The sequence below is a fragment of the Mobula hypostoma genome, chromosome 28 (genome assembly GCF_963921235.1).
Source record: "Mobula hypostoma chromosome 28, sMobHyp1.1, whole genome shotgun sequence".
NCBI lineage: Eukaryota > Metazoa > Chordata > Chondrichthyes > Myliobatiformes > Myliobatidae > Mobula > Mobula hypostoma.
In genome coordinates, this window is record NC_086124.1 from 35,425,978 (window position 1) to 35,440,835 (window position 14,858).

Genomic DNA, 14,858 nt, shown 5'->3' on the forward strand with positions numbered 1-14,858 from the left:
CGGGTCTCCCGCCAAGTGGAGTACCTCAGGGGCGGGAGGGAGAATTTCGCGCCACTGTTGATTGGCACTCGCTTAGTCCAATAAGAACAAGAGAAAGTGGGCACCGCTGCGCAGTTGGTGCTTCTTGCAAGGAATGGGCGGGGTCGCGATGTGATTGACAATCAATGGGCGCGGGTGATTGGTCAACGTGTCACGTGATGATTGAGCCGCGCTTTACACGGCGCGAGAAGACTGCGAAACGGAAAGGAGAGGGAGAGGGGCGCGATCGAATCGGCGATTGGATGGCGCTGCTGCCCATCACATCCGTATCCAGTGCCGATTGGATGAATAGGCAGACCACATTCCCGCCTCTGGACGCCAGAGCCGCCCCACCTCCCAGAGGGGCCCCTCGCCTCAGTCGATGAGGCAGGCAGCGACTGGGGAAGAGGCGGCGACGGAGCGGCTAGGAACCGAGTAGCGGCGGAACGGGGCCTGAGGTGAAGTGACGGCTGCGCAGGGGGGAGGGGCGTACGGAGAAATTTCTGGAAGCCGGAAGTGGAAGTGCTACCGCATTCTCTCCCTCCTCCCTTCACCGCTCCTCCTCTCCGGGGCGTCCGAGGAGGCGGGGCCCGTGAAGCACCGCCTGCCCACTCCGCTTCCCTCCTCCCCTCACCCTCCCTCCGCCTCCCCTCACCCTCCCTCCTCCTCCCCTCACCTCACTTCCCTCCTCCCCTCACCCTCCCTCCTCCTCCCCCCACCCTCCCTCCTCCTCCCCTCACCCTCCCTCCTCCTCCCCTCACCCTCCCTCCTCCTCCCCTCACCTCACTTCCCTTCACCCTCCCTCCCGTCACCCTCTCTCCTCCTCCCCTCACCTCACTTCCCTCCTCCCCTCACCCTCCCTCCTCCTCCCCCCACCCTCCCTCCTCCTCCCCTCACCCTCCCTCCTCCTCTCAGATCACTTCCGTCTGCTCCCTTCCCTCCTCCCCTCACCTTCCCTCCTCCCCTCACCCTCCCTCCTCCTCCCCTCACCTCACTTCCCTCACCTCCCTTCACTTCCTGTCACCGTACTTCCCTCCTCCCGTCTCACTTCCCTCACCTCACTTCCCTCCTCCCCTCACCTCACTTCCCTCCTCCCCTCACCTCACTTCCCTCCTCCCCTCACCCCACTTCCCTCCTCCCCTCACCCCACTTCCCTCCTCCCCTCACCCTCCCTCCTCCTCCCCTCTCCTCCCGTCACCCTCTCGTCCCTCCTCGTCCCTCCTCCCCTCAACCCTCACTTCCCTCCTCCCCTCACCCTCACTTCCCTCCTCCCCTCACCTTCTCCTCCTCCTCCCCTCTCTCCTCCTCCTCCCCTCTCTCCTCCTCCCCCTCTTCCTCCTCCCCCCACCTCCCTCCTCCCCTCACCCTCTATCCTCCTCCCTCCTCCCCTCACCCTCTATCCTCCTCCCCTCACCCTCTATCCTCCTCCCCTCACCCTCTATCCTCCTCCCTTCACCCTCTATCCTCCTCCCCTCACCCTCTATCCTCCTCCCCTCCTCTCCACCTCCCTCCTCCCCCCTCTCCTCCTCCCTCCTCCCCCTCTCTCCTCCTCCCTCCTCACCCTCACCCCTCCTCCCTCCTCACCCTCACCCCTCCTCCCTCCTCACCCTCACCCCTCCTCCCTCCTCACCCTCACCCCTCCTCCCTCCTCACCCTCACCCCTCCTCCCTCCTCACCCTCTCTCCTCCTGCCTCCTCACCCTCTCTCCTCCTCCCTCCTCACCCTCTCTCCTCCCTCCTCACCCTCTCTCCTCCTCCCTCCTCACCCTCTCCCTCCTCCCTCCTCACCCTCTCCTCCCCACCTCCCTCCTCCCCTCACCCTCTATCCTCCTCCCTCCTCCCCTCACCCTCTATCCTCCTCCCCTCCCCTCACCCTCTATCCTCCTCCCCTCCCCTCACCCTCTATCCTCCTCCCCTCACCTCACTTCCCTCCTCCCCCTCTCCCCCCTCCCCCTCCTCCCCCTCTCCCCTCCTCCCCTCCCCTCCCCCTCTCCCCTCCTCCCCCTCTCCCCTCCTCCCCCTCCTCCCCCTCTCCCCTCCTCCCCCCTCCTCCCCCTCTCCCCTCCTCCCCCCCTCCTCCCCCTCTCCCCTCCTCCTCCCCCTCCTCCTCCCCCTCTCCCCTCCTCCTCCCCCTCTCCCTCCTCCTCCTCCTCCCCCTCCTCCTCCTCCTCCCCCTCCCCTCTCTCCCCTCCCCCTCTCTCCTCCTCCCCCTCTCCCCTCCTCCCACCTCCCTCCTCCCCTCACCCTCTCTGCTTCCCTCCTCCCCTCGCCCGCCTCCCTCTCCCCTCCCCCCCTCCCCTCACCCTCTCCTCCTCCCCACCTCCCTCCTCCCCTCACCCTCTCTCCTCCTCCCTCCTCCCCTCACCTGGCTTCCCTCCTCCCCTCACCCCCCTCCTCCCCCCCTCCCCTCCTCCCCTCACTTCCATCCTCCCCTCCTCCCCTCACTTCCATCCTCCCCAAACCCTCTCTCCGCCTTCCCTTCCCTCCTCCCCACCTCCCTCCACCCCTCACCCTCTCCCCACCTCCTTCCTCCCCACACTGTTCCCTTCTCTCTTCCCACTTCTGTCTTCACCTTCCCTACCTCTCTCCTGGCCTCACCCTCTCCTTCCGTCTCCCTCATCTCTCCATGTCCCTCCCCTTCCATCTCCCACACCTCCTGCTCCCCATCTCTCTGGTCCACCAACCATCAACCCCATCTGTTTTTCCCATTCCTCCCCATTCAATGCCATCTCCCTCCTCCCCTTCCATCTCCTCTCTCTGACACCTCCCCCATCCCTTTGCCTCTCCAATCCCATCTCCCTCCCCTTCCATCTGCCCTCTCCCACACCTCGTCATCCCTTTGCCTCTCCAATCCCATCTCCCTGCCCTCTCCCACACCTCCCCCATCCCTTTGCCTTTCCAATCCCATCCATCTGCCCTCTCTGACACCTCCCCCATCCCTTTGCCTCTCCAATCCCATCCATCTGCCCTCTCCGACACCTCCCCCATCCCTTTGCCTCTCCAATCCCTTCTATCTGCCCTCTCCCACACCTCGTCATCCCTTTGCCTCTCCAATCCCATCTCCCTGCCCTCTCCCACGCCTCCTCCATCCCTTTGCCTCTCCAATCCCATCTCCCTGCCCTCTCCTATACCTCGTCATCCCTTTGCCTCTCCAATCCCATCCATCTGCCCTCTCCCACACCTCCCCCATCCCTTTGCCTCTCCAATCCCTTCCATCTCCCCTCTCCCACACCTCCCCCATCCCTTAGCCTCTCCAATCCCATCCATCTGCCCTCTCCGACACCTCCCCCATCCCTTTGCCTCTCCAATCCCATCCATCTGCCCTCTCCGACACCTCCCCATCCCTTTGCCTCTCCAATCCCTTCTATCTGCCCTCTCCCACACCTCGTCATCCCTTTGCCTCTCCAATCCCATCCATCTGCCCTCTCCCACACCTCCCCCATCCCTTTGCCTCTCCAATCCCATCCATCTGCCCTCTCCCACACCTCCCCCATCCCTTTGCCTCTCCAATCCCATCCATCTGCCCTCTCCCACACCTCCCCCATCCCTTTGCCTCTCCAATCCCATCTCCCTGCCCTCTCCCACGCCTCCTCCATCCCTTTGCCTCTCCAATCCCATCTCCCTGCCCTCTCCCACGCCTCCCCTATCCCTTTGCCTCTCCAATCCCATCTCCCTGCCCTCTCCCACGCCTCCCCTATCCCTTTGCCTCTCCAATCCCTTCCATCTCCCCTCTCCCACACCTCCTCCATCCCTTTGCCTCTCCAATCCCATCTCCCTGCCCTCTCCCACACCTCGTCATCCCTTTGCCTCTCCAATCCCATCTCCCTGCCCTCTCCCACGCCTCCCCTATCCCTTTGCCTCTCCAATCCCTTCCATCTCCCCTCTCCCACACCTCCCCCATCCCTTTGCCTCTCCAATCCCATCTCCCTGCCCTCTCCCACTCCTCGTCATCCCTCACTCCTAGGCAACAACGAAGGTTCTCCCGCTCTGGTGGTGTCAGGACTCCTTCATCGTCTCAGTAGCTTCCTCTCGGTTTTCACTGTTGATGGAGACTCAGGAGTACAATTGCACTCCGATGTAAAAGGATTCTTCGTTGCTGTTTCCGTAACAATTTAGTTTTACCAGCAGGGTTGCTAGTCCTGAGCCTGGAGGACCGGTGGACCACTCTGAGCCTGTCCTCTACCCTTTGACCTGTTTGGTATGGGTGACCCCACCGAGAGCCAAAGCATAAAGCCAGCATAGCTCTGTGGGTCATTGAGGCATGCTTGCCTTCAAACCACATCAAGGGTGTGGACTACAGGCATTTATATACAGCATAACAGTTCCCCGGGACTGGGACCTAACCCAGGGGTTGGGGACACTTATATATAGAATAACATTTCCCTGAGAGTGGGTTACAGGCTGGGATCTAATCCAGCAGGTTGATATATAGAGGGTGAGGAATAGATTCGCCAGGGCATGCATTATAAGGAGAGGTTGGATAAACCTGGGTTGTTTCTCTGGAGCATCGGAGTGGTGCGTGTGAGGAATGTGCTGTTGGTGGACGCAGGTATGTTGGGAGGAAGGTGGCCCATGTGGAGGCAGCAGGGATTCATTTTCATTCTGCATGTAGACCAGAACAGATCTAATGGGCTGAAGGGCTGGTTCCTGTGCCGTGATATTGCCCATCCAGAGGGTCCAGGCGAGCCATCGAAGTCCTGCTACTCCGCTGGGGTAGTCAGAGGCTCGTCGTCTGGGAGGGAGCAAAGAGGCTTGTGTTCTGTGTTGTTCTGCTGAGTATTGTGGCCCCAGCACATCCTTGTGTGTTTAATCGACCCATGATAAATATGTTTGAATCTTAAATGTTGGAGAGGTCGAGGTGGATTGCAGAGGAATCTGAATCATGTTGATTATTGTTGACATCTGTTGTACACTGCAAGACATAAAAATTACAGTCAGGTACAATAAGAAATCCAGTGGATTCCAGTTAATTGGGACACGTCGGGACCTGTACTTTTTGGTCCAATTAAGCAGTTGGCCCAGTTAGCCAAAGTTTCATGAAAGTAGTTACAAAGGTATAAAAAGGTCAGATAAGAGATTCTGCAGATGCTGGAAATCCAAAGCAACACACACGAAAGGAAGCAGACTTCCAGTTAAATGGAGCCAGCATATAATGCTCCCTTGGTCAACATCTGCCGGATAGCTCACAAAAATGTCTTTTTTTACTACTTTTACGTCTTGTTTTTCACCTTACATGTGTTTCTGGGACTGTTAGAGCCTGTGATTTACCGTTTGGAGATCGTTTGAGTGATCCAGCGCTTTGCTGTTGCTGAGAAGATTCCGGGAAGCGAGCGCAAACTCAGATGGCCTCAATGCAAATAAACTTCGGGGCGAGCTGATGTTTGACTCTATTTCGCTGGTCAAAGAGTCCACGAATCGCCAATTAAGGCATCGAGGAAGACTGAGACATCGAGGATGGTGACCGAGAGTTCAGTGCTGACTGCCTCCCTTTTGATCACTGCCAAGGAGTCTGTGAGCGGCCTGTTGCTGTGGGGCTCTCTGTGGCAGGCGGGTTGGCCGCTGCCTCGTGCGGTATCCCTCTCAGTGAATTTGTGATATCGTAGGATGCTATCGTTCTGCGTTTATGGATCGGACTATTGTGTTTATGGACTTCTTCAGATTTTATTTTTTGCGTTTTTTATTGCCCATTCCTTTTCTGTTTTGTGTGTGGGGGGGTTGATGTTCTTGTTCGGTTTTGTTGGGGGGGGGTTTGAATGGGATGCTGTCCTTTTTTGTGCAGCAGGTGGGTTTGATGTTTCTCTGAACGACTTTCATGCTGTTTCTTTGTTTCATGGCAATCGCAGAAGACAAATTTCAGTTGTTTATGGATATATGCTTTGACCCTTTGAACAAAATGCTGGAGGAACTCAGCAAGTTAGGCAACAGCTATGGAAATGACTAAACAGTTGATGTTTCAGGCGAAGACCCTTGAGTCTTGGCCTGAAATATCGACTGTTTACTCTTTTCCATAGATGCTGCCTGACCTCCTGAGTTCCTCCAGCATTTTGTGTGCTTTGCAGAATTTCTCGTGTTTCAGTTGCTAATAGTCATTGACGGAGGAATTCATCTGGTGTATGCTGCTGTGTTCTTTTGATTGACCGTAAATGAACAAAATCTAGTGCAGATAATGCACTGCCTTCATTGCCTTCCTACATGAACTAGTATCCTATTTCAACAATAAATTTCCTGGCATTCTGTGTAGTCACTAACTCACATTCAGGTGTGTCATCTTCATCACTCTGCTCGTCTTCATATTTCATATCTTGGTGTTTTGATGCAATGCTGTCAACAATTGCATCCCCCAAATCTGCTTCCGCTCGATAACATAACACAAACACACACGACTAATGCTGTTTGCTCTAAGTACATCGTAGTGTGTAATGGTCACACGACTAATGCTGTTTGCTGTAAGCACATCGTAGTGTGTAATGGTCACAGGAGTAATGCTGTTTACTCTAAGTACATCGTAGTGTGTAATGGTCGCACAAGTGCATGCGACTGATGTTAGTTAGAAAGAGTCTCCTGTCCCAAATAAGCAAAAAGAACCCTGGCTATTTTCTCGATTAGTTTCTATTTAAGAGTTGTCCTAAAGAAGCAGCTGCTCCAATTAACCAATGAAGTAATTAACTGGAATCCACTGTGCAAAAGAGGGATAGTGAGGCAGTGTTCATGAATTTATGGATCATTCAGAAATCTGATGGTGGAAGGGAAGAAACTGTTCCTGAATCATTGAGTGTGGGTCTTCTGGCTCCTCTACCTGATCCTCAGTGATGGTAATGAGAAGAAGGCAAGTCTTGGGTAGAAATCTGTGGGAATCTTTGGCGATGTATCGAATCTCTGACAGAAACGTGACACATTTTATTTACTCAGGCTGCTCAGATTAGAGAAGATGGTTTATGGGGACAGGTTGACCAAGAAGAGAGCATGCCACGCAGGTCCTAAGTGTCGTGAGACACTGCGTTTTGAAGACACCCTCATTAGCAGGAAGGGTTGAGCGTGTGGTGGACGGGAGGGATGCCCATTGCTCTCATCTCCTCACTGTGACAGGCCTTCCTCTTTTCCCTGCAGGCAGAGCCCACCCCATCCTTCCCCACCACCCACAAACTGCAGACCCCCAGCTGAACAAGGAGACGCTGGGCAGATGGAGGAAGACCTGGCGGCCATGAAAAAGGAAGAGGAAGAAGAAGAGGAGGAGGAAGAAGAGGAGGGCTGGGAATTGGAGGACACGATTTCCCCACGGCCCAGGAGGGCGGTGTCACGCCGGCTGAGAGAGGGAGGGGTTGTGCCAGCTGGCAAGCGGCCTCGCCCCTCCACCCAGCCCTCGGACATCCTCAGTCACCGGGCTAGCCTTGCTGATGCTGGCCGGGAGGAGGGAAAGCAGGAGGAGGAGGTAGCAGACACTCCCCACCGCTGCCCTGTCTGTGGCCAGGCCTTTGGCACACCGGCCCAGCTACTGGTACACCGTAGCAGTCACACCAGCGACCGGCCTTTTCTCTGTGATGTCTGCCAAGAGGCCTTTGCCCAGCCCTCGGAGCTGGCTGCACACCGGCGAACCCATGCCGGTGAGCGTCCATACCAGTGCCCCGTCTGCCACCGCCGCTTCGCCTACGGGTCCTCGCTGGCCATGCACCGGCAGGCCCATGACGGCGAGCGGCCTTACCGCTGCGCTGCCTGCGGCAAGTCATTCCCCACCTCGGCCAAGCTGCTGCATCACCGACGGCAGAGCCACGAGCCACATCCTGCTCCCCCTCCCTCCTCCTCCCCCTCTCCTTCACCCTCACCTACCCCTTCGCCCTCCTCCCGCCGCCCCCTCTGCCACAGCCCAGACTCGCTATCCCGGAGCCACCAGTGTCCGACCTGTGGCCGCTCCTTTGCCCAGTCCTCAGACGCCCTCAAACATCGGCGCACCCACACTGGCGAGAGGCCCTTTGGGTGCGAGCTGTGCCCACGTTCCTTCAGCCAGCTGTCCACCCTGCTCAACCACCAGCGCATCCACCTGGGTGAGAAGCCGCATCGCTGCCAGGCCTGCGGCCGCTCCTTCACCCAGCTGTCCACACTGCTAAACCACCGGCGCACCCACACCGGCGAGCGTCCCTTCCGCTGCCAGTCCTGCGGCCGGGCCTTCGCCCAGTCCTCCAGCCTGCTGAACCACCGGCGCACCCACACCGGTGAGCGTCCCTTCCGCTGCCCCATCTGCGCCAGGGCCTTTGCCACCTCCTCCTCTCTCGCTGTACACCAGCGCTCTCATCTCTGAGGGCCAGGGCAGGAGCGGTGGTGATGGGGCTCCACTCTCTCCCCTCACCCCACCCCATCAAGAAATAACCAGCTACCCTGTCCTCACTTTTCTCCCCCCCCCCCATAGTCCATGAGGAAGAGTGTGGGGTAAGTCTGTTATTCCCCCTTGTTGGAGCCTGGTGGAAGTTGGGGAGATTTTGGTGGTGATGGGTCTGGAACCCAGCGAAGATGTGGGATCCCATCCAGAGAGCAACAGAACTCATGGTCCAACATGTTAAATGGGATGTCTTTTCTCTCTTCTTCTGTCTCTTTCTCTCTATCTCTCTCCCCCTCCCTCCTAACCCCCCCCCCCCGCCCTGGCTTGTATGAGGAGAAAGATGCCCTGAATAAAAACGTGGGGAAAAGAACAAAACTGGCGTTTGGAGGGGGTGTTGATTTTAACATAAATTGGCTCTTTGGCCCACAATATCTGTACTGACCACAATGCCATTTTAACCAATCCAATGCGCCTGCACGTGATCCATCTCCCTCCTTTCCCTGCCTCTTAGTGAGTCCATCTATCATATCTGCTTCAAGCACCTCCCACACACTGACCACTGTGTAAAAAAAATCTGCCCCACCATCTCCTCTGAACTTGCCCCATATCGCACCTTCCACCATGTGTCTGTCTAAAGGCCTCTTGACTGCCTCTATCAGATCTGCTTCCCTCACCAGCACATTCCACACACCTACCAGTGACCGTGTAAAACTATGAATTTCCTCACACTTCTCCTCATCACACCTTAGAGCTATGCTCTGGTATTTGTCACTTCTACCTAATGACAAATGAAAAGATGCTCTCTATCCTGTTCTGTGCTTTACATTGAGCACTACACCACACAAACATACCTTTGGCCCATCTAGTCCATGCCAAACTATTAATCTGCCTAGTCCCATTGACCTACACTCAGATCATGAACTATATTGTAAACTTTGATATGTTTGCTTAGTTTCTGATAATCCAGAAAAAACAACCAAGTTTCTCCACATAACTTACTCTCCAATTCAGTCAGATCCAGGTGCACCTTCTCTAAAGCTCCCACATCCTTCCTGTAATGAGGCAACCAGAACTGAACACGACACTCCAAGTGTGGTCTAACCAGAGTTTTATAGAGCTGCAACATTACCTTGCAGCTCTCGAAATGAAGGCCAGTGCACCATATGCTGCCTTAACCACCCTATCACCTTGCACGCAACTATGATTCTTCTATGATGTGGACGCCAAGATCCCCCTGTTCCTCCACACTGTGAAGAATCCTGCCATTAATCCTGTACTCTGCCTTCAAATTTGACCTTACAGAGTGAATCACTTCACACTTTTTCAGATTGAACTGTCTTTGCCACTTCTCAGTTCAGCTCTGTATCCCATCCTGTTGTAACCCTCAAAGCTTTCTACACTGTCCACAATGACACTAATCTCTGTGATATCCCCCACCATTTCCACACGGTCCACAGTGTGACCAAACTCTGATATCCCCACCACTTCTACACTGTCCACAATGTCACCAGTCTCTGTGATATCCCCACCATCTCTACACTGTCCACAATGACACTAATCTCTGTGATATCCCCCACCATTTCCACACTGTCCACAATGTGACCAAACTCTGATATCCCCACCACTTCTACACTGTCCACAGTGTGACCAAGCTCTGATATCCCCACCACTTCTACACTGTCCACAATGTCACCAGTCTCTGTGATATCCCCACCATCTCTACACTGTCCATAGTGTGACCAAACTCTGATAACCCCCACCACTTCTACACGGTCCACAATGTCACCAAACTCTGATATCCCCCACCACTTCTACACGGTCCACAATGTGACCAAACTCTGTGATATCCCCACCACTTCTACACGGTCCACAATGTCACCAGTCTCTGTGATATTCCCACCATTTCTACACGGTCCACAATGTGACCAAACTGTGATATCCCCACCATTTCTACACTGTCCACAGTGTCACCAAACTCTGATAACCCCCACCACTTCTACACTGCCCACAGTGTGACCAGTCTCTGTGATAACCCCCACCACTTCTACACGGTCCACAATGTCACCAAACTCTGATATCCCCACCACTTCTACACTGTCAACAATATCACCAAACTCTGATATCCCCCACTATTTCTACACTGTCCACAATGTGACCAAACTCTGTGATATCCCCACCACTTCTACACGGTCCACAATGTCACCAGTCTCTGTGATATTCCCACCATTTCTACACGGTCCACAATGTGACCAAACTGTGATATCCCCACCATTTCTACACTGTCCACAGTGTCACCAAACTCTGATAACCCCCACCACTTCTACACTGCCCACAGTGTGACCAGTCTCTGTGATAACCCCCACCACTTCTACACGGTCCACAATGTCACCAAACTCTGATAACCCCCACCACTTCTACACGGTCCACAATGTGACCAAACTCTGATATCCCCACCACTTCTACACTGTCAACAATATCACCAAACTCTGATATCCCCCACTATTTCTACACTGTCCACAATGTGTCCAAACTCTGATATCCTCACCATTTCTACACTGTCTACTGTGTCACTAAACTCTGATATCCCCACCACTTCTGCACTGTCCACAATGTGACCAAACTCTGATATCCCCACCATTTCTACACTGTCTGCTGTGCCACCAGCCTCTGATATCCCCACCATTTCTACACTGTCCACTGTGTCACCAAACTCTGATATCCCCACCACTTTGCCACACTATTCCCATTCAGTTTGTATACAACCCCTCCAAAGCCTCATTGCACCATCTTCCCAGGTATGAGCTTGAACTTTCTTTCCAGCGTATTGGAGATGCCAACCTTGACCACTCTTGGCATTCGGACTTTCCTCTTCCTTGAGTCCTGGTTCCACCGTCTGTTGGGTCAAGAAGTCGAGAGCTGTGTCATCGAGCAAAAGAATCACAGAGACAGCATCAGAAACTGCAGCATCTGTGGAGAGAACCCGTCCAATAATGCAGAGCTGACTGCCTTTCATTGCGGCCAAGCACAGTGTACTGAGAAGGGGTTGGAGTGTAGAGGGGAGAAAAGAATGTGCCAGTGAAGATACATTGTACAGGATTTGGGATGTCACTTTGCAGTTCTATAAAATGCTGGTGAGACCCCACTTGGAGTATTGTGTTCAGTTCTGGTCACCCCGCTGTAGGAAAGATGCCATTGAGCTGGAAAGAGTGTAGAGGAGATTTGGGAGGATTTGCGAAACTAAGTATGGAGAGAGATTGAAGGTTAGGAATGGAGGTTGACAGGGTGGTGAAGAAGGTGTTTGTCAAGCTGGCCTTTATCAGGGCACTGAGTACAGGAGTTGGAACATTATGTTACAGGTGTTGGTGAGGCTGCACTTGGAGTATTAAGTTGTGGTCACCCTGCTGAAGGAGAGAGTGCAAAGATGATTTACGAGGATGTTGCCAGGACTCAAGGATCTGAGTTAAAGGAGAGATTGGCCTGACTAGGTCTTTATTTCTTGGAACACACGGAGAATGAGGGAAGACCTTATAGCTTTTAAAATTATTGGAGGGGAGGGGGGAATAATTTTTTCCACAGGATAGGTTTAGGATCATTGAAAGGGACCTGATGGGTAATCTTTTCATGCCAAGGATAGCAAGCATGTGGAACTAGCTGCTAGAAGTAGTAGTTGAGACAGGTATGTTTAACATTTAAAAAGATTAATGGGACCCCTGCTCTTTGTGATTTTTTTTAAATAGATTATTTGGAGGAGGTAGTAGAAGGGTGGGTTAGTAAGTTTGCAGATGACGCAAATGGCGGTGTTGAGAGTATAAAACGGGCTCCCAACCTGGACCTCTTGCTTAATATTATTGGTCCAGGGTATAAAAAAGGTTGGGAACCCTGGTTGTCATGAGTTACAATGGGACATTGAGAGGATGTAGAGCTGGTCTAAGAAGTGGCAAATGCAGTTCAATCTGGAAAAGTGTGAAGTGATTCACTGGAAGGTCAAACGTAAAGGCAGAATACAGGGTTAATGGAAGGATTCTTAACAGTGTGGAGGAACAGAGGGATCATTGGGGTCCATGTCCATTGACCCCCACCAAAGTAGCTGCACAAGTTGATAGGGTGGTTAAGAAAGTGTGTCTTCATTTGTTGGGAGATTGAGATCAAGAGCCACTAGTAATGTTGCAGCTCTATGAAACTGGTTGGACCACACTTGGAATATTGTGTTCAGTTCTGGTCACCTCATCATAGGAAGGGTGTGAGCTTTAGCGTGGGTGCACTGGAGATTTACTGGGATGCTGCCTGGACTAGAGAGTATGGCTTATGAAAGAAGGTCCATCGAGCCATGGCTTTTCTCTTTGGAGAGGAGGATGAGAAGTGACTTGATAGAGGTGTACAAGATAAGAGGCATCGATCGAGTGGATCGCCATTCACTTTTAAGGTGATTGGAGAAAAGTATAGGGAGGGATATGTCAGAGGTAGTTTTCTTACACAGACAGAGATTTCAACTTCCTTAATACAAGCTGGGACCTTCTTAGTGCAAGGGGAAGAATTTGTTAAATGTATCCAGGAAAGTTTCTTAAATCAATATGTGGATGGTCCAACGAGAGGAGGGGCTGTACTGGACCTGGTGGGTAATGAGCCTGGCCAGGTGACAACCTTACAGTGACCACAACACCTTTACTTTCTTGTGGAAGAGTTTCAAATTGGAGTAGGGCAAATTACAAGGGTGTTAGGCAGGAACTAGGAAGTGTTTATTGGGAACACTGTTTCTCGGGCAAGCCCACTTCAGACATGTGAAGGGTGTTTAAAGATCAGACAAGTAAGTTCCTGTTAGAAGGAAGGGCAGGGATGGAAAGATGAGAGAACCTCGGGTGTCCTGAGAGGTGATGAATTTAGTCAAGAAGAAAAAGGAAAAGTATGTAAAGCTTCGGAAGTTATCAAATGAAGCATTAAGGTGGATAAGTTCCCAGTGTCAGTGTCCTGAGTGACCTGGTGTCCTGATGGGATTTACCCCAGGTTATTGAAGGAGGCAAAAGGTGAGATTGCTGGGCCCTTGACCAGTATCTGCATGTCCTTTCTAGCCACAGGCAAGGTCCCCGGGGACTGGCGAGTGGCTAATGTTGTATCTCTATTTAAGAAGGAAGCAAAGAAAAATTCTGGAAACTATAGACAAGTGAGTCTTATGTCAGTTATAGGGAAACTACTGGAGAAAATCCCAAGGTTAGGATAAATGAGCATTTGGAAACTCATGACCTAATTAGAGAGAGCCGGTGGTGCCTTACCAACTTAATTTTTGACAAGGTAATGAGAGAGATTGGTTAGGGTAGGGCAGTGAATGTTGTCTACATGGATTTTATTAAGATGTTTGACGAAGTCCCTCATAGCAGGCTAATCCAGAAGATTGAGGTGTGTGGGAGTCCATGGTGAATTGGCTGTTTGGATTCAGAACTGGCTTGCGCATAGAAGACAGATGATAGTGATTGAAGGGCCTGATTCAAGCTGGAGATCTGTAATTAGTGGTGTTCCACAAGGATCTGGTATCTCAGCAGGGCAGGCAGCATCTATGGAACACAGTATAGTCGACTTTTCGGGACTGATGAAGTAAAGAGCTGGGAAGTTGATTGATGAGAGATACAATGCTGGAGAAGGGGGAGTCCGATTAGAGAGAACAGAAGACCATGGAAGAAAGAAAAGGGGGGAAGGACCACCAGGGGGCCCATCATCTCCCTCTTCCCAGCTCTTTACTTCATCCCTCCTCCTAGTTTCACCTATAACCTTGTATTTCTCTCTCCCCTCTCACACTCTTCATCTTTTTTTCTCCAGCCCTGCTGTAGGGGCTCGGCATAAAATGTTGACTGTACTTTTTTCCATAGATGTTGCCTGGCCTGCTGAGTTCCTATTGCAGTTTGAGTGTATTGCTTAGATTTTCAGCGTCTGCGGATTTTCTCTTGTTTGTGCTGGGACCTCTGCTGTTTGTGATGTACAGTGTGCTAGAAAGTTTGTGAACCCTGTAGAATCTTCTATTTCTGCATAAATATTGTATGATGTAAAATGTGATCGGATCTTCACATGTCCTAAAACTAGATAAAGATAACCTAATTAAATAAATAACACAAATATTGTATTTGTTCATTTATTTATTGAGGAAATGATCCAATATTACATGTATTTGTTGGAAAAAGTATGTGAACCTTTGCTTTCAGTAACTGGTGTGATCCCCTTGTACAGCAATAACTTCAATCAAACGTTTCTGGTAACTATTGATCAGTCTTGCACATCGGCTTGGAGGAATTTTAGGCCATTCCTCCTTACAAAACTCTGGGATGTTGGTGGGCTTCCTTACATGAACTGTGTGCTTCAGGTCTTTCCACAACAATTAAGCTCGGGCCATTCCAAAACATGAATTTTCTTTTGAAATCATTCTGTTATTGATTTACTCTTGTCTTTCAAATTATTGTCTTGTTGCATCATCGATTTTCTACTAAGCTTCAGGTGATGGACTGCTACCCTGACATTCTCCTGTAAAAGGTCTTGATAACATTTTG

At 52.1% G+C, this 14,858-nt stretch overlaps 1 protein-coding gene across 1 annotated transcript in view; it reads left to right on the forward strand.

The window, feature by feature from the left end:
- LOC134338989 (zinc finger protein 70-like) overlaps positions 1 to 14,432 on the forward strand; it is a 31,288-nt gene extending 16,856 nt beyond the window's left edge. The window contains exons 4-5 of the mRNA XM_063035211.1: positions 332 to 476; positions 7,125 to 14,432. Of these exons, the coding sequence (XP_062891281.1) occupies positions 332 to 476; positions 7,125 to 8,310 (1,331 nt within the window). The 3' untranslated portion in view covers positions 8,311 to 14,432. The remainder of the gene's footprint in view (positions 1 to 331; positions 477 to 7,124) is intronic.
- Positions 14,433 to 14,858: the final 426 nt, after the last annotated feature.